General features: G+C 41.1%; 1 protein-coding gene and 1 non-coding gene across 5 annotated transcripts in view; both read right to left on the minus strand.

Moving 5' to 3' along the window:
- Positions 1–1,699: 1,699 nt before the first annotated feature.
- Positions 1,700–1,806, minus strand: LOC122562897 (U6 spliceosomal RNA). Its single transcript, XR_006315438.1, has one exon. It is a non-coding gene; the product is annotated as a U6 spliceosomal RNA (small nuclear RNA).
- A 2,144-nt stretch (positions 1,807–3,950) lies between these two features.
- The window catches only part of LOC122562764 (synergin gamma-like), a 35,135-nt gene continuing 19,108 nt past the window's right edge, over positions 3,951–19,977 (minus strand). For all 4 annotated transcript variants that reach the window (XM_088000127.1, XM_043715920.2, XM_043715921.2 and 1 more), the window contains 3 exons: positions 15,424–15,584; positions 11,454–11,555; positions 3,951–8,650 (listed from right to left, as the gene is read on the minus strand). In XM_088000127.1, coding sequence (XP_087856253.1) covers positions 8,435–8,650; positions 11,454–11,555; positions 15,424–15,584 — 479 coding nt within the window. In that variant the 3' untranslated portion in view covers positions 3,951–8,434. The remainder of the gene's footprint in view (positions 8,651–11,453; positions 11,556–15,423; positions 15,585–19,977) is intronic.

Consider the following 19,977-nt stretch of genomic DNA (forward strand, 5'->3'; position numbering starts at 1 on the left):
CCTTAGAATCGCAAAGGTCATGTTTTCAACGGAACTTAAGAAAACTGGTATCATGATGTTCTCAGGCACTTTGTTTGCCTTTAAGAATGAATTAGTGCTCCATGTATAAAGTTCAATTTTTTTGACTCGACATCAAATGGTCCCATCACTTCAAATTGACCCATCATTTTGTATTCCCACTGGTGTGATTTGTTTTCCCCTCTACTTGAGTCTAGTGGCTGTTCACAGCCCAAGTCACCTCCCCGTCAATCACTCCCTCACCAACTGTACGAATGCACCTCTGCCCACAGCCCGAGTCCTCTGACGACAGCTCTCCATGATGACTCTGGTAGCTCCCAGGTGGGAACTCTCTTCCTCAACTGTCGGTCCTGAGGAAGGGGTTCGGCCCGAAATGTTGATTTTCCTGCTCCTCTGATGTTGCCTGACCTACTGTGCTCTTCCAGCTTCACATCTGTTGACTCTGACTTCCAGCATCTGCAGCTCTTATTGTCTCCTGGTTGGCCCAAGTCCCCTCACGGCCCATTCTCCAATGAGTACCTTCTTTCCTGGTGTCAACCATAGCACATGCTCCTTCACAACCACCTCCCTCTACATTACCTCCTTAATCCCGTGCCAACATTTCCAAAATCTGAGCGATATCTCTTCAAGTCAAAAGCAATACGGTATTTGTCCCCACTTGTGTATTAGAACCCACATTGTCAGTTGACAGTTGTTAAGTTTGCAATTTGATAGGAACCAGGGATTATACGCAAGGGAGACACAGGTGGAACACCATAGAGAAACCATCTATTTCAGATGCTGACATCCCCACATCTTGCTCCAAGCTGAGCTCCCGGCTCCATGCCTTGTGGGTGACCTGACCAGCTCTCCAAAAGAAGCAGCGCCCTAAAGTCACACACAACACAGAGGATCTTAACTAAGGTCACATTTTGGTTTGAAGAACTGACCATCACTGTCCTTCATCCCGTCTCACAGTCATACCCAATGCCCCCCCCCCCCAGCTCTAATTCACAGTCAATCTCCAGCATTTGGCTGAGTTAACAGAGACACTCTAGCCCACACCCTGTAACAGAGAAACTCTCATCTCCCATTCACAGAAAGTGAAGCTGCTAATCTCATATGGATAAAATGCTGCTTCTATCTCTAAACCTCACTTCACACCTTCCACCAGTTTATTAACATTGTCCAGTCCCCCTTTCACTGCATCTCTTTCACCGTTTTAGCACCTGGGGGAAATAGATTTGAAAGCACTGTTTCCAGCAGATGCCGGTGTTGCCGAGTTGGTCCACAGCCTTGGTGTCCATCAGCTGCTCCCTTCCACCAGGTTCCCAAAGACATGGCTTGTCCTTGCTGAGTATGATCAGCAGTTGGGGTTTCCTGCAGGGTTTGCAGCCTCAGTGATGCAGTAGTATTTTGTTCTTTTCAATAACTATTTTATTATTAACTCTAAATTATTTAACTATCTTGCTGAAAAGAATTAAGTCCCAATGATTGTGGGAACCTGATGATTGGAAAGGATGTCAGACACTTTCCAGAGGGTGAATTGCAATAGGAAGGGATTGGAGGGATATGGGCAAGGTGCTGGCAGGTGGGACGAGATTGGGTTGGGATATCTGGTCGGTTGGATCGCAGGGTCTATTTCCGTGCTGTACATCTCTATGACCCTATTTTAGAAATGCAACGTAATTTGGTAAAAGTGTAAAATATGGAACGCTTCACGAATTTGCGTGTCATCCTTGCGCAGGGGCCATGCTAATCTTCTCTGTATCGTTCCAATTTTAGTATATGTGCTGCCGAAGCGAGCACATCCAAGAAAAGAAATTGGGTGCTTTATAAATCCTAACAATCCGATATATGTTTATGTTGTGGTAACATTTGGTTTTTTTTTAAATTGCATCATATGGAATTAGCGATATGATTAACGATAAACCAGACATCTGTGTTTTAACTTTATAAAATTTATTGATGTACTATACGCATGTAATAAGAGATTGTCGCGTAGAATTAGGGTTGGTGAATAAATATACTAAAACGTATTTTCATTGGCTGGACCTGTCAGCCGTTTTGAGTGGGCGGGTGCATCGCGGAACCAAGCTAGTGGGTGGGGCTTGTTACCTATGTGGGCGGGGGCCAGCGTCACAATCGGACAGGTAGGCGTGGACTGTTGTCGTGGAAACCAAGTAGGCGGGACTTGAGTGGGCAGCCCCAATTTCGCTGTCCCAGGTTACAGAGATTTTGCAGCAGGGCCCTTCGACCCATCATATGCATGCTGGTCATCAAATACCTATTCACTCTGATTCAATTTTCCTGCACTTTACCCAAAGCCTTATGTGCTTTGGTGTTTATCTAGATAGTGCTTAAACATCTTAAGTTGTCCTCCTTCTGCCAGATTTGCAGGCAGAGAGTTCCAGATACCCACTGTCTTTTGAATGAAAGAAATGTACTTAATCCTGTTTAACTCTCCAGTTCACCTGTAGACTGAGCCCCCGCCCACCCGGTTTGTTCTCCCCATTACTAAGTGAAAATTTCTCCCTATTTATCCTGTCTTCACCCCTCAGACCTTTGTACACTGTAATCAGTCCCCCCTCAGTCTCTAAGGAAAACAGCCCCAGCCATCTATTCTCTCATCACAGCTGAGTCATGACAACACTGGGGTCACTATAGTTAGATTAGATTAGATTACTTACAGTGTGGAAACAGGCCCTTCGGCCCAACAAGTCCACACCGACCCGCCGAAGCGCAACCCACCCATTCCCCTACATTTACCCCTTTTACCTAACACTACAGGCAATTTAGCATGGCCAATTCACCTGACCTGCACATCTTTGTGACTGTGGGAGGAAACCGGAGCACCCAGCCGTCCGTGTGAAAAAGGTACCCGATGATGAGGCTACCTTTCCCAAAGACATATTCGTAGAATCCCTGCGGTCTAAATAGAGATCATTCAGCCCATTGGTCTGTACTGACCCTCTGAAGTGAATCCTATCTAGAACCATCCCTGTAATCTCACCTTTGCCATAACTAATCCACCTAGCCTACAGATCCCTGGAAACTACAGGGCAATTTTAGCATTGCCAGTCCACCTAACCTACACATCTTTGGATTTCGACATCATTACGCTTCCCATTCGCACATTTCTAGTATGTATCCTGCACCCACCCAAAAGCTTTGACATCTCACCTCCCTATGCTGTCTAGACTTTAATATTACACATTAGCTAAATCCCAAATAGTGTTTTGTAAAGGTTTAGCATAACTTCCTAGCTTCTGTGCTCCAGACCTCTGAAACCAAGTAGTTCCTGCATTCTTGATGGACCAAATGGCCTCCTTCTGTCCAATAAGACTTTTAAATTGCTTTCCCACATTATAACAACCTTTGAAAATTTTACGACATCTATCCCCATAGCTTTGTATCTGCACCTTTATCAAACTGTACCTTTCATTTGTCCCATCAAAATGTTTTGCTGCTGGGTTTTTATGTGATGAATTTCATTTGCTATAAGCCTGCCTGTTTTCTGTCTTTTTCCTCCTGACATCTCTGAATAATGTCCCATTGTGACTATATTTTAGTTTCATTGTTATCAGTGAACTTTATAGTGTCCAGCATATCCAATCCAAGTAATTGGATTTTTGAAAGGAGCTGTGGTCCTAATACTGATGAGGTAAAAACAATGACTGCAGATGCTGGAAACCAGATTCTAAATCAGTGGTGCTGGAAGAGCACAGCAATTCAGGCAGCATCCGACGAGCAGCAAAATCATCGGATTTTGCCTGAATTGCTGCTCGTCGGATGCTGCCTGAATTGCTGTGCTCTTCCAGCACCACTGATCCAGAGTTCTAATACTGATCCCTGGACAATACCACCATATACTTTCTTCACACTGAAAAAGCACTATTCATCATTGCTCTCAATTTGTTATACTATCAACAAAGACACTCTTTCATTTGAGGTTTGCTCACAAGTTTATTTTGTGATACTTCATCAGGTGCCTTTCATAAGTCCACATACACAAGATCAATTGCATTAAACTTATCTATCTTTGCTGATAAGTACACCGATTGCTTGATAAAATTAGACTTTGACAAGTCCATGCTAATAATTTATTTGATTCCCTACAGTGCGAAAACAGGCCTTTCGGCCCAACAAGTCCACACCGACCCTCCAAAGAATAACCTACCCAGACCTATTTCCCACTGACTAACGCACCTAACACGATGGGCAATTTAGCGTGGCCAATTCACTTGACCTACACATCTTTGGACCATGGGAGGAAACCAGAGCACCCGGAGGGGTGCTCATGCAGACACAGGGAGAATGTGCAAACTCCACACAGACAGTCACCCAAGGCTGAAATCGAACCTGGGCCCCTGATGCTGTGAGGCTGCAGAGCTAACCACTGAGCCACCGTGATATAATATCATTGTTATATCTATATATCATATCATTTATATTCTGTCTACATGTTTTCTCCTACTTCAGTGGTCTAGTTAGTAGGTTTAGCCCTCTCCTGCTGTCTCTCTTCAGTGCTTCTCTCATCTTCTCCCTGCATTTTCATCCAATGATTTCCTCACATCTCAGCTCTGATCTTACATTCCTCTAGAGTCCTCCCTCACTGTCCCTAACAAATGCTATTCCCAATTTTCCTCTTTTCTCTCCATTCCTGTGTTATTCCTACTTTTCCCCAGCTCTCTAACAAGTGATAGATGAGTGAGGTCTGCAGAATATTGAGGTAGTATTCATTTGAGGGAGTAAATGATGGAAACTTTCCTGCTGCTGACATTAATTATACAACCATTTCAATGTTTAAAAGTAAAATCTAATAATAAACAAATGACGGTTTTTATTTTTCTGTGAATTTCTTCACTCTGTCCAGAAAAATACCAGGAGTCAGCATTAAGACAGAAGAAGTGAATAAAGCATTGGGAAGGATTACATTATTCCCAGATCTTGGCTGGAATGATCACGCACAATTGTGCTTTTATAAAAGGTTATCTGCTGTCAACTGAAGAACTGCATTTGGACATATGAAGGGGTATTTTCAAAGAATACTCAGTGGTGAGAGGAGGCCACATCTCACTGGATAAATTATATTTAAGATTGGAGTCATTCTTCAGACAATGTCATCATCTAGACTAGATGATGATGGTACAGACGATTTCTCAGGACAATTGACATGATTAACAGCATTTGTTTCTGTTTAATCAGTTACCTGTATAGTTCCAAAACCATTTAAAAGTTATTTACTACCATTTTTAAGAACTACAGATCCTTACATATGCATACACAGTATACTTAAAAGTTTTCAGTCTGCTTGTACACTATCTTGTATTCCTATGTACTAAAATGATCCAAGCCATTGTTACTCTATTTTCCTACTTTTTCTTTACCCTTTTTGAGCCAGTTGGTCCAGATTTCTGCTGTCTGATTGCAACATAAAAGAAAATGTAGAGTTGAGAAAGGATCTGATTTAAATACGTGCAATTCTAACAGGGCTGAACGGATTAGATGCAGGGAGGATTTTTCCCCTGGTTAGAGTCTAGAACTAGGGTTAACAGTCTCAGGATACTAGGTAGACCATTTAAGATTGAGATGAGGAAACATTTCTTTACTCAGAAGCCAGTCAACCTGTGGCATTCTCCACCACAGAAGGCTGTGGATGTCGGGTGAAGTAATTGGAATGAAGTTGGCCAGATGGATCTCATTGACTATGAGATCCCCGATTGGCCCAGATTAACAACACCAATCAGAGAATACTGGCAGATAGATTATAGGAGCTCCAGAGACTCTCCTTATTCTAGGGACTAGGTCTGGGCTGGCTGGTTGGTCAGAACCCATTTACCATGGACATGTAAATAAAGGGAGACTTGTTGATGGGATAGCAGCTTCTGTGCAGTTATTTCACCAATTCACAGAATATAATCAATAAAGGGATTGATAATTTTAGATATTGAAGGCAAATAGAGAGAAAGTGAGAATGTGGCACTGAGATAGAGGATCAGCCATGATTATTTTGAATGGCAGAGCAATCTCAAAGGTCTACTGGCCTAAACTTGCTCCTAGTTACAAAGTTGCTAATGGTTGCTAGTAACTGGATGAATTTTGATTAAGTATACTGAGCAATGAAGCCAACTATCTGGTATACCCATGTTGATTGGCAAATGTGATTCTCTAAGTCCCCATACCCACCCTCAGTGCTTTTAGCTGCGAGATTGAATTGAGATCCTTTATGTTTACTTAGCTAGGCATAAAAAAAAATCCCATGGCACTATATGAAGAGAAGGGAATCCTCCTAAGGCCATGTGTAAAATTAACTGTTTTTAAAATCTGAATGAGCATGCACAAATCTCTCTGCTGTGAAAATGACTGTGACAGTGACTACTGTTTGAAACTAATTCACTGGTTGTGAAGGACATTAAGGACTTTATTTTCTCTTGGCTATGGAATACTATCTAAAACACTTGTGTTCTCAAGCCATCTGCCAACATTTTCATCATAAAATTAGGGTTTGTGCTGTGTCCCTGTTTACTTATGAAAGATGTACTCCACTCCTGTATCGGGCAGCAGCACATTCTTTCCAGCAGTTTAATCTACTTACCTGCTTAAATAGCATTATTGTAGATGCTTTTGAATTAGTCTCAAATTTCATGGTAATGTGGACATTTGGCATTATGTAGTTTTTTTTTAAAAAAAGCAGCAGCCTGTTTGATGTATTGTTTATCTGCCACACTTTCTCTTCAAAGTTTCAAGACTAAGACACTAAACAATTTAAGTAAGGTCTTCAAGGGATATCAGTGAATGGCAGAAAAGGCTGAAAGGTCTACTTCTATTCTTCTGCTAAATAAAAGGTAATAAATTTTCCGATTCTTTGTTAATCAGCCACACTATTTCTGCTCAAACCTCGAGAAATGCTTGTCAATTGTGTGTTCAAATTGCGTAAATTGCATGATTAAAAACTACTTGGAGAGTCAAATGACAAAAAAAAAGCCTAATTATTTTAAGCAGAACTCAGATTTGATTCTATTATCTCAGTTTTGTATATTTCCTGATGAATGTCTTCAGTCACCGGGCCACACTCGGTACAAGGCAAGTGACCGAGTTCCTGTGTCCCATTCAGAAGTGGAAAAAAAGCCAGTGATTCACTTTCAAAGGATTACATACGCAATGTTGATGCATGAATTGGAACAGAAAGAGAATCCCATTAATAGGAGAGTGGAGTTACCCACTATCAAACTGGACTAACACACTAATTCAATTTCTAAACTACAGTCACTCACACATACTTTGTTTAAAAGGAAGCCAACTGGGGACAATTTTTTCAACATGGTTTTCATGGCTATTTGGTGCGTCTTCCCTGAGTTATGGCTGTGCCATCAAGAGATTAGATCCTGGCTCAGTGGTCAGCACTGCTGCCTCATAACACCAGGGATCTGGGTTTGATTCCACCTTCACGCAACTATCTGTGTGGAGTTTGCACATTCTCCCTGTGTCTACGTGGGCTTCCTCCTGCAGTCTGTAGATGTGCAGATTAGGTGGATTGGCCATGTGAAATGCAGGGTTACAGAGATGGGGTGGGATACTCTTTGGAAGGTCTGTGTAGACTCAATGAACAGGAATTCTACGATTGTTTTTGTTTTTTCATAGAAAGTTTAACGTTTTGCTGACAGAAAAACCTCTTAAAGGATCACTTGACAAATACTTGGTATCTATAAACCATGTTACATTACTTTTGACACATAACGCAAGGTGACTTTGACAAAGGGGCGGCCTGGTGGCTCAGTGGTTAGCACTGCTGTCTCACATTACATTACAGCTTGGAAACAGGCCCTTCGGCCCAACAAGTCCATACCGACCCACCGAAGCGCAACCCACCCATACCCCTACATTTACCCCTTACCTAACACTACGGGCAATTTAGCATGGCCAATTCACCTAACCTGCACATCTTTTGGACTGTGGGAGGAAACCGGAGCACCCGGAGGAAACCCACGCAGACACGGGGAGAACGTGCAAACTCCACACAGTCAGTCGCCTGAGGTGAGAATTGAACCCAGGTCTCAGGCGCTGTGAGGCAGCAGTGCTAACCACTGTGCCACCGTGCCGCTCACCTCGATTCCCACCTTGGGCGACTGTCTACGTGGAGTTTGTACATTCTCCCTGTGTCTGCGTGGATTTCCTCCAGGTGCTCCGGTTTCCTCCCACAATCCAAAGATGTGCAGGCTAGGTGAATTGGCCATGCTAAATTGCCCATAGTGCTAGGTGCATTAGTCAGGGGTAAATGTAGGATAGGGGAATGAGTCTGGGTGGGCTACTCTTCGGAGGGTCGGTATGGACTTGTTGAGCCGAAGGGCCTGTTTCCATACTGTAGGAAACCTAATCTAAAAACCATCCACTCTAAAAAGAATTCACTGATTCTGAGAATAAATACATTTCACAGTCATTGAATTATAGGAAGAGTAAAGTCTTTAGGATTTGTGTCCAAGCAGTTTTGGCCAAGAACTGAGAGCTCTTCCAAGTTCAAGTCTTCAGAATTTTGCTTCGGTGCAATCAGACCAGGTAAGTTTGAATCCACGCAGTTTAGCCAAAAGTTTGCACAACTTGCATGATAATGGCAACCATTATGCAGAACTGAATGTTCCGTATCACTGAAATCCTGTAAAAATATGAGTGTGTGGATTAGGAGTTGAGGATGTTTGAGACCCAACTACACAGTAGGAGCATTCAGCACATACAGATGATTTGTTTTTATTAACATGGACTAATTGTAGTGGCCAGGAGTCATCGGTATGACAATAACTCTGATTAGCTCTTGGGCAGGTGGATAGTTAGTGTGTGGACAATACAGGGAGAGAAGATCTCCAGGCTGCATGAGACAGCATCACTTTTTCCCCTATCTCTACAGTGAAGTAACCAAAACTAGAAGGTAGTTTGCTCTTCTCTTCCACCATTTGCTATATGGTACTGCCGGGCAGCACAGTGGCTAGCAATGCTGCCTCGCAGCGCTAGGGAACCAGGTTCAATTCCACCCTCAGATGACTGTCTGTGTGGAGTTTGCACACTTTCTCTGCATTTGCATGGATTTCCTCCAGGTGCTCTGGTTTCTATAACAGTCAAAAGATGTGCGGGTTAGGTGGATTGGCCATGGGAAATGCAAGCTGACAGAGAGGAGGTGTGTCTGAGTGGGATGTGCTGAGGAGATTTGATATGGGCCAAATGGTCTGCTTCCACGCTGTGAAGGGTTCTATGATTAATCAGTGACTAAAAGACTGAACAATTCATGTCCCAGTTACCCCTATGTCTTCATCGAAGAACTGAAATCAGGAGGGCTCTGAAGTCACAGAAGGGACATCTCATCAAAGCCTGCAGACTTGGTATTATTGAACTGTGTTTCCCCCAATATGTTATTCTTCTACACATATCATCCATGTTTGTTGGGTGTGTCTGTCTGTCTGCATGTGTGCAAAAGGGTTTAAGAGTTTCAGCTAGGTGGGATACATGTTGATAATTCATATTTTTGTTTGCTCCTAGTTAAAACTGATTTGTTGCAATAAACAATAGTGCATGTTAAGTACAGAAACCTGGTTGGTTTTTAAGAGACCATCAAATTGGGTTTTTTGAGTAATTTGTTTAGATCATTAATTTTTGAGTCAACCCCAGGAGTGGTGGGGCTGGAATAGCAAAACAATTCCCTGAAATGTACAGCGAGATAGGCCTAAGGATTGGCAATGTTTTAGAAACCAACAAATGGCTATCAAAGGGAGTTTCTAAAAAAGGTGAAAAGTATAATATGAAAATGAGCTAGTGAGGACTGCGGGATCCTTTACAAATATATTTTTTAAAATCGGCTAAAGTAAACATTGGTCCCTTTGAAGCAGAGACAAGAGAAATTAGCATGGGAATGAAGAAATGGCAGATTTTGAACAAGTATTTTGTCTATCTTCACAAAGAGAACACTAATAAGAATGAAAGAACAAAAGTCATTAATATCAGCAGAGACAAAGGATTGGAGTATCAAAGTTCTAAATGCCAACCACTACCCAGGACTTAAATGACCTACATCCTAAGGTTCTGAAGATGTTGCTGTAGAGATAGTGGTTCTGAATTTATAAATTACTTAGGTTCCAGAGGATTTCAAGTTAGAAAATGTAACACCCCAATTCAAGAAATTATGATGAGAAAATGTGGAACTATTGGTCAAATAGCATGACATCAGTCAACAGAAAGATGCTGGAGTCTATTATTAAAGAGGTCTTAACAATACACTTAACATCAATGTTATTAGACAAAATCAACAGAGTTTTATAAGGGGAAATCACGTTTCACAAATTATTACTTTTTTGGGATTCAAAGACATGGGTGAATTGAGGAGGACAAGTAGATGTAGTATACTTGAATTTAAAAAGACATTCAACAAAAGGTGCCACACTGAAGATTAACATGCATGCAAGGTGCTCGTGAAATTGAAGTTAATATATCGGCATGGATAGATAATTTGTGATTGGAGAAGAAGCAGACTGGGCATTTTCAAGATGGCAGATGAGACTACAAATACAGAGTGCCATAACAATTAGCACTGTTGCCTCTGCCAGTTACTATCTGTAATAATGACTCAGATTATGAGAAACAGTAATGCATTTAGACCTGCTGATAGTACAGAGACAGATGAGAACATAAATCATGAGGTCAGAGAAGCTGCAAAATGAAATAGTTTAAGCAAGCAGGTAATGGGAAATAAATGGGGCATAATGTAGCAAAGTGAGAAATTATTCACTTTCGTAACAGCATAAAAAATGAACATTTTTAAAAAGGCATTAGACTTGTGATTCTTGGTTGTTCAGGGCTATTCCTGAAAGTCCAACTTTAGGAGAACAAAGAACACATTGGCCTTTACTGGGAGAGGATTGGAGTGCAGTACAGGAATAAGGAAGTCTTATTTTAATTGTATGTAACTTTGAGACCACCCCGATGTAATGATCAAAATTGTAAATTGAAAGAAGGATTGCATAGTGATGGGAGTTTCTTAGATTGGTCTCTGGATGAGCAGCTGGAGTAAACTGGGCCTACATGCTTTGGCATTGAGAAGAATGAGAAGTGACCTTGTTTGAAATACAGGAGTTTCTGAAGGGGCTTCCTGAGGTGGACACTGAGGTTGCCTATCTAAGCTGAGGAATCTAGAACACGACGACACAGTCTCAGAATCAGGTCTAGTCACGTAGGACGAAGTAGTGGTGAACTTTCTTCACTCTGGATTGTATCTGTGCACCCACCTCAAAGAATAAAGTCAAGACTGAGTGATGGAATTTGATCTCTCAGGAAATTGAGGCATATGGAGAGCAGGCAGGAGGAGATTAGCCATGATCATGGTGAATGATAGAGCAGGCATGAGGTGCTAAATGACCTATTCGTATTTATATTCCTAATGTTGCTAAAATGTATGTTAAAAATAATAGACTTACATTAGGCTTATTCAGTGTTCTGAGCAGACATATTCCACAGATTTCATTTTGTGCATTTTCTGAAGCAGTTAGAGCTGAACAGTCTAGTGTAGATTCAGCAGGCTGCAGAATATCAAAATAAATGTTCAAATTCCTGTAAGCTAGAGAAACATTGCATGCATGCATTTCAACTAAACAAGGATGCATCTTGGCTGGTTATTTGTGATAGAGAGGGGTTGTAAGTTAGTGTGCTACAACACAAAGCAAAACTAAACTAATACACTTTCCACAAACAAGTCCCTCTTCAATAAAAACTGTTTCAATGGAGTTCTGCTAAGTGCCACTAGATGGCAGGCTCCACCAACTGCTTGAAATATGACAGATGCAGACAGTCACGCTTCAAATTGCTGATGAAGGAGGGGGGGGGCATCCTTTGACCTGCTCACTTTGAATTTATAAACAAAACTGCTGACCTAATCTTGTAAAGGGCCCATATGCCACAGCAATGTATGCTTTAGTGTCAGGAAGAATCATGATTAACCCCAATCTATATCTGTTCTCAAAAAGTACTCCCACTTGTAAGTGGACAAATATTTGCATACAAAAATCTGAATATGTATTAACAGCAGAAGTGATTTTCATTGACTAAATCACCATTTGCTGCACAACACCATGAGTCAGACTCTTGCTTCTCTTTGTCAGGTTTTTCAGAGGTTGTTCTGCAAATGTTTGATGGGGACAAACAGAAGCAAGTCTTGCGCAGATTTGCTCCTCAAAGTACTTGTTAACCCAAAGGTGCAACCAAATATGTTGGGCATCAGACTGCAGACAGGACAGACTATCTGGGTCAAAAATGTTCTTTAAGGAAGCCTTCACCTGATCTGACCTACATGTGCCTTCCAGACCCTCAACTCTCAAGGAGAAATAATGATGGACAAGATGATGTCCTCATCTGATGAATGCATTGAAATTGCTGGATCAGCAGGGATTTAATGAGAGCTGGTTTTTCAATTTACTGATTGCCTCATGACGTAAATCTCAAGGAACAATTTGACTCTGTAGTTTGCCTTGCAGTGCTGTTACTTCACCCCTGACCATGCACAGTTTGCTACTTAGGAGACAAAAAGTCCTGTGTTCTACAAAAAGATACCAAGCTGTTTACTCATCCTGTGACGCACAGAATATATTTTTTTCTTTTTTGGAATCCTGACATGCACATTCAATCTGACAAGACTGCTCAAGTGGAAACAAAAGCTATCCCATAATTCAGGCACTGCCCAAGGTTGAAAACTATAGGAGAGTTGATGGGATAAATCGAGCACTGGTGATCCAATCTCGGGTGCTAAAGGCCTAGCGATTAAAGAGGCAAGCAAGGCTGATATGCAATCTACATATTAGGAACTTGTGATCTGAAGTAACCAAAAATATTGCGTCACCAGTTTCAGGAAGTTCAGAGAATAGTTTTAATAGGACTTTGTATCAAGTCTGTTTTGAGATTATAGAAGCATTAAAGTTAATTCATATTATTTACATTTTGTCTGCATTTAAGGCAACCTGTAGCAAACAGAACAAGGACAATTCAGTTTCCATTTACAGTCATATTTACAGTCAATTTAACCTGTGCATTTGGAAAGGCGAGAACTGATTAGGGATAGTCAACGTGGCTTTGTGTGGGGGAAATCGTCTCACTAACTTGATTGAGTTTTTTGAAGAGATGACAAACAAGATTGAAGGCAGAGCAGTAGGCGCTCTCTATATGGAGAAAGTGAGGACTGCAGATGCTGGAGACCAGAGTTGAGAGTGTGGTGCTAGAAAAGTACAGCAGGTCAGGCAGCATCCGAGAAGCAGGAGAATCGACGTTTCGGGAAAAAGGCCTTCATCAGGAATGAGGGTGTGAGCCGAAGGGGTGGTGAGATAAGTGGGAGCTCCCACTCTTACTTCAACATCTGATAACTCCACAACAAACACAGAAGGTACTGGAGAAGCTCAGCAGGTCTGGCAGCATCTGTGTAGAGTGAAATAGAGTTAGCGATCAGAGTTCAGTATGATGGTGCTGAAGACAACTCATCAAACCAAATGTGCTCCTGCTCTTACAAAGATATCCAGGCAAAAAAAATAAAATGGACAAAATGTAGGTTTAGCTAGTCCAACGTCACTACCAGAGTCTATTCAAATTGCTTCCTTTGTTTCTTCATTTTCCTATTTATATTACTTTGTTTGGAGCTGTTGCACTACTGAGCTATAAAGACTACATTATCCTGCCTCCTGCAAAATTGGATGTCCGGCTTAAGACATACCCAAGTGCAAGACTAATTTGAGAATGCGAGTTCTCTGCATCAAGGCAGGTCTGACTTAGAGTAGTACAACTTCTACCACAGGTATGTCAAGGAGGCAGGTGAGGTAGACAATCAACTATGATCTAAGCACACTGAAATCGACTGAATGGTCTACACAAGATCCTGTATTCCAATGTCATGATGTATCTTCCTTGGCCATTGGGGGAGGCGATAGCATATTGCTAATTTCACTGGACTGGTAATCCACAGCGAAAACAGAAACTGCTGGAGAAACTCAGCAGGTCTGGCAGCATCTGTGAACAGAAAGCAGAATTAACTTTTATAATGCAGTGACCCTTCTTCGGAATGTTCCAATGAAGGGAACCAAAATGTTAAGTTGCTTTCACTCCAACATCTGCTGAGTTTCTTCAGCAATTTCAGATTTCCAGCATCCTGCAGTTCTTTGTTTTATTTTACTGGCAATCCAGAGCCTCAAGCTAACATTCAGGAGGGAGTGGGGCACAGGGTTAAATCCCACCACCATTTGAATTCAAGGCAGCATGGTGGCTCAGTGGTTAGCACTGTTGCCTCGCAGCACCTGGGTTCGATTCCCGCAGGGGGTGGCTGTCTGTGTAGAGTTTGCACGTTCTCCTAGTGTCTGTGTGGGCTTCCGCCCACAATCACAAAGATGTGCAGCTTAGGGGAATTGGCCATGTTGAATTGCCCATAGTGTTCAGGGATGCTTAGGTTAAGTGCATTAGTCAGGGGTAAATGTTGGGTAATGGGTCTGGGTGGGCTACTCTCTGGAGGATTGGTGTAGACTTGTTGGGCCAAATAGCCTGTTTCCACACTGTAAGGATTGTATTCTAAAAATCTGGAATTAAAAGTAAACCTAACTGTCAATTATCATAAAAATAACCCATTTAGTGAGAAATGTGCAATTCTTACATGGTCCAGTCTATGTATGACTCTAGATCAGAAATATGGTTGACTGTATAGATCCTCTGAAATGACCTAACAAGTCAGTCATTCAGCTCAAGGGAACCAAGGATGGGCAATACATTTCTGGCTTAGCCAGTGATGCCCACATTGAACAAGTAATAATTTTCTTTAAAAGTGACCTACTATGGGACTTGAATGTGAAGTTCCTGGTTCAAAGGATGGACACAGTCCTGCCCCAAGTCTTCCAAGACCATATGATAAAAGTCGAGTCATCAATAATTCAACCACTGTGGGCCTGACCCAGGCAGTAATAGAAACAACAACTTATGATGCTGGGTGGTAAACAACGACATTGGAAAATGAAATGTTTCTTGTTTCACTTACACATCAGTAAACTGCTTTCATTTGCAACATGATATTCATCTGTGGAATGATGCACAACCAACAAACAAAAGTATGTAACTTTTCTATTTTAGAAATTTTGTTTTACAACGTACGTTTTAAATTTCCAACTTAATTTACTCCTCTTGTTGGAATTGGGACATCTGCATTTTAGAAGCCTGCTTATTCTAAAACGTGGAGGACTCACAGTTAAATATCAGGCTCTAGATCACCAAAAATGTAAGAAATGCTTTTTGAATGAGATCATCTGCTTATCAATGTCCTTGAAAATTTAAATGGAGTAAATAAAAAGCAAAGCAGTGTCATATGAACACTTGAAACAACTTTCAGTAATGTGACATGCAGTCATTTCTAGTCTTAAATAGACTTACCATCATTCGTAGCACAGAAGGATTAAATGACATGAAGGCCTGCACATTGTTCCAGATTATCTCAATGTCCCTCAGACTCTTTTGCAGTGTTTCAGTGCTAATACTTAGAGACTTCATTCCACCTTCCACTCTCTTCGCCACTCTGTACACCTCAGTAATGCCTGGGAATTTAAAATAAAAGCTAATAGTATGATCATGCTCTGGGTGGACAAGCATCACTTGACATCCTGTGGGTACGTCTATGAAAAACATCAGCTATTCTTTTCTATGATCTGTCAAGTTGTCATCTCGAATACTTGTCTCAAGACATCTAAGTTTCAGTATAATTTTCCTCAAATGTTAATATCTGCCCTGGGTATCTACAGAAAGGCAAGCTGTTCCATTCAAATGATCAACATTTGGATCTGGATTTTCCTGTAGGGCTGGAAAGCACGATTTGCATACTTTTGCATCTTCACAAACAACTGCAAGATTTTACCCATGTTAGACTTCACCTCATTGGCACCTTTGTGTAATTAATAAGGCTCAAGTTATCAAAGGGTACAATACATGGTTTTGGGGATGGAAAGTTTTCATTTGAACGTATCACTTGGATTTTGTCAAGCATTTGGCATTTAAGAATCAAACACAGCGATAAGGATCAACAAGGAAAGCACATTAAAGAACTGGGTTCGGGTTTGGGACGTGTTTTATATTTGGGCTCCGGATGGCAGGAAGCAGAGGCCTAAGCTGGAGTACCTTTTTGGCTAGAAATCTGAGCAAGAATTGTAAAGCAAAAAACTACAAGTTAAGGTTGGGAAGCTGTGAGTATTCTTCAAGAATTAGAAACATTTGCAAAGAAATTTTGGGGATGATAATAACAGGTGGACAGATTTGGGCTGAATGCTGCAAACATTGTTTTCATTAAGGGTGTAAAAATAGTACACACGCCAGGGGTCTTTGCTCCCATTGGGAGACAGCATTTTGTCAAAAGAAAACATGCAGCAGGGGACTCTTTGGCAGGAGAAAGCTAGGATTAGTAGTCCAGTACTTGCTAGAAAGTTAGGACTTACATGGGACATTGCAAGTTGACAAGTAATTGTTATGGCTTGGAAGGTGCCAAAGAGATCTAGGCCAATATTAGAATCAGGAATTCAGGCTAAAGGCATTATGTCCAGAAAAAGTGAACAACATTTTGGTTAGGAAGTTACTTAACTGTTGGAAAGTATACAGCTAAAGAAAGAGATAGAAGCACTCAGAAACAAGCTGTGAAATGTGCAGCTACAGGTAACACAGATTGGGAAATTCGAGTTGAATACTTTGAGCTGCAAAGAAGCTTGTATGCATGAAAGAGTTAAGTTCAAATCTCAAAGAATGCTGTGGGTTAAAGTTCAAGAAACAATAGGGTGGAGACCCCAGGAGTTCGGAGATGCATGGAGGAAGACATCTATCCACATTAAACTTGTGTAACATCAGATTCCACCAGCTGAGCCATTGCAATCTTTGTTGTTCAATAAATCTCTTTAGTTTGCATTCTAAATTAATGATTTCCATTTTGCCAATAAGGTGAGACCCTGACAAATATTCTCCTTCTCTGGGGTTTAGTATACAGTCCAAATCCTAAAACCTAGGGACTTTTGTTCTATCACGAAAGGAGGGAATATAATGTTCCTGTCATCCTCACAATGCTAACCTTGACCTTGGAAGGCGCCCAGCGACAATTTCCACCCCAAGGTCTTCCTGACTTTGGAGATCTATGTTTCTATATTCCTAGATCCCTCTGTTCCTGCACACCAATTAGGACTGTACCCTTTACACAGTCTCTTCATTTTCTTCCTAACGAAATGAATCCCTTCATATTTCTCGGTATTAAATATCACTTGCCACTTGTCTGCACATTCCACCACTGTCTACGCCCTTTGGAAGTTTAGGCACTCCTCCTCATGGTTCACAATATCCAAGTTTTATATCATCTGCAAGTTTAAACCAAGTTCAAAGTCATTATTATACACCAGAAAGAGCAGGGAGTCCTAATATTGATCCCTATAGGGAATTCCACAATTCCTGTCACTCAGCAATTTTTATGTCCATGTTGCTACTATCCCATTATTATCTGGTACTTTCTCAGAAGTCTTCAAAAGGAGGAGTGGTTGCTTAGCACTGGTAGGTGAAGCCACTGTTCATAGGTCAGGAGCAGGGTCACGGTGCCAGGTCTCTGAGGATCCAGGACAGAGGTAGCGCTGTGGCTTGTGATTTCTGTTCCTGGGCCTACCCTTATTAAAGCTCACTGTTACCTCATCAAAAAGCTCAAACAATTTAGTTAAACATAATTTACCTTTAACAAATCCAAACTAGCTTTCCTTAAGCAACTCCTCTTTCACCAAAAACCGAACACAATTCTCTATCTCGATAATTATCTGCAAAGCAATAATACCCCTGGCAATGTTTCCAAATCAGCTCTACTCCACTTCTTGCCACTGTTTTATTATTTCTAGACCTGGGAGTGGGGAGATCTGGGACCAAAATGATGGTTGATACCTCATCTTATTTCTCTTGCTTCTATTTAGTCCCTTTTTAACATTCCTTTCTGACTTTCTGCATTCAGCCTGGCTCTTAATTACATTCTCCACTTTACATCTGTATTAAGACCACGAATGCTGGCTTCTTCTTAATCTCTAGCTCTTTCACCATCTGGAAAGCTCTAGATGTATTTTCCCTACATTTTCCCTATGTGGGAATACATTTTGACTCTACTTGACCTCTCTCTTCTTTGAAGATTGTTGAACTGTGGTTTTTCCTCCTAATCTTTGATTCTAATTTGGCTGAAGGGATCCTTTACCCTTTTCTGTAATCAACCTAAATCTTATCGCATAATTATCAGTGTCCAAAAATCAGCCAGGACCAATTTATTTGGAAGGCAATTTAGTATTTCCACTGAGGAGAGTTTAACATGACAAGGATGTGGGAACCTGAAGGTATTATAAGAGAGGGACACTGAAGTGCAAAAACATGGGGAAAGAGTCAGATAACCCACTAGAGTGGGTATTTTTAGGAAGGTATTTGGTGTGTTCAATGAAAAGGAAAAGATAAGTCTAAACTGGGGTTTCAACTGCACAAATGTGAATGCATGGAGGGTGATGAATTAAATTGGGTAGATAGAAATATAATGTTGTGACAATAATAGACACCAAGCTCAAAGAAAAGTTGGATTGCATATTAAATGTAACTGATCATGAGTTGTCCTGAGAAGATAGGAAAGGAACAGGATACAGTATTGTATAAACATGGAGTGCTGGAGAGAAAGGATGTCCCACACAGGTCATGGACAGAATCTATTTGGCTCGATCTATGAATCAGAAGAGTTAGCATTACCCAATATGCAGACGCACTGTGCCAGACTTAAGTGCCTTTTGTTCCTTACAAGGAGGACAGTTAAACTATAGAATAGCTGTAAATCTGGCACATTTGCTATTGCTACTGTTCACTTCTCTGACGACTGCTTAACAAAAAGTGTTCAACAGTTGAGCCAACTTCTAGCAAATTGTTGTTTTCTGTCACCCTTCTAAATCAAGGAAGATCTGTTGAAGAGCATCCATAGCATTAAAGCCTTGAGGCATTTCTGCCAAATCTCTGGGTTTGTTACAGTCAGCTGGTTACTGGATTCATTCTAATTAACACTTCCGGGAGTAACCAGAGCAGCTGCACTAAATGAGACAAAAGGAGTAAAATCCCCAAAATAAAAGTCTTGTATCTTACTTTAAAATATATTTTGAACAGGTTGAGAATATTTCAGCGATATTATTTGAGATGTTGGACGTTAAGCTGTCAGCAGTACACAATTCTCTCCAGCTTTTCAAGATAACTCTCTTTCCCCTGATGTGCAATATTTTCAGTGACACCTTGGCTTCATTCAAGTCTTCATACACAGACCTGGAAAGCATGTGTTAGCAAACCATGGGATTGTGGGAACATCAGAGTGAAGCCTAACCTCATTCGCTGCCAACTTCTAGACATCTGCTCCTGGTTAACAAACAGTAGCATAATGTCTGGCCAAGTTTCTCCTCTGTACTTAAGGACCACCGGGCTAATTACTCTCCAAAAGTGGGAACACCATACACACAAGGATCCAAACCTGAGTCATATGCATCTAGCACTCACTCATGTAACCAGCTGACCAAATAGCTCAACATTTTTTATAATAATGACTAGAAAAAGCTTGGACAATCAATTGGCTAATGAGACACAATGAACTGGCTCATTTTGTCTTCTTCCCAATAGAGGTGCGCTATGATCAGTTATGTTCATTATCAAGTATTACTGTTTCTTCACAGAATCCCTATGGTGTGGACAAAGGCCATTTGGCCCTTCAAGCCCATACTGACTCTCTGTACACAAAGCAAAGCAAGAATGTGAGGACGATGTAAAAGACATTTAGAAAGGGTTCATAATTGGGCATGAACATAGCATATGGACTGTAATGTGGAAGCATGCACAATTATTTACTTAGATAGGAAAAACAGATGTGCAGAGTATTTCTTAAATTTTAAAAAGGTTAGAAAGTGTAGATTTGCAAAG

This window comes from Chiloscyllium plagiosum, unplaced genomic scaffold (assembly GCF_037043375.1).
Source record: "Chiloscyllium plagiosum isolate Xiang-an unplaced genomic scaffold, Cpla_swu_hap1 HiC_scaffold_24, whole genome shotgun sequence".
Classification (NCBI taxonomy): Eukaryota; Metazoa; Chordata; class Chondrichthyes; order Orectolobiformes; family Hemiscylliidae; genus Chiloscyllium; species Chiloscyllium plagiosum.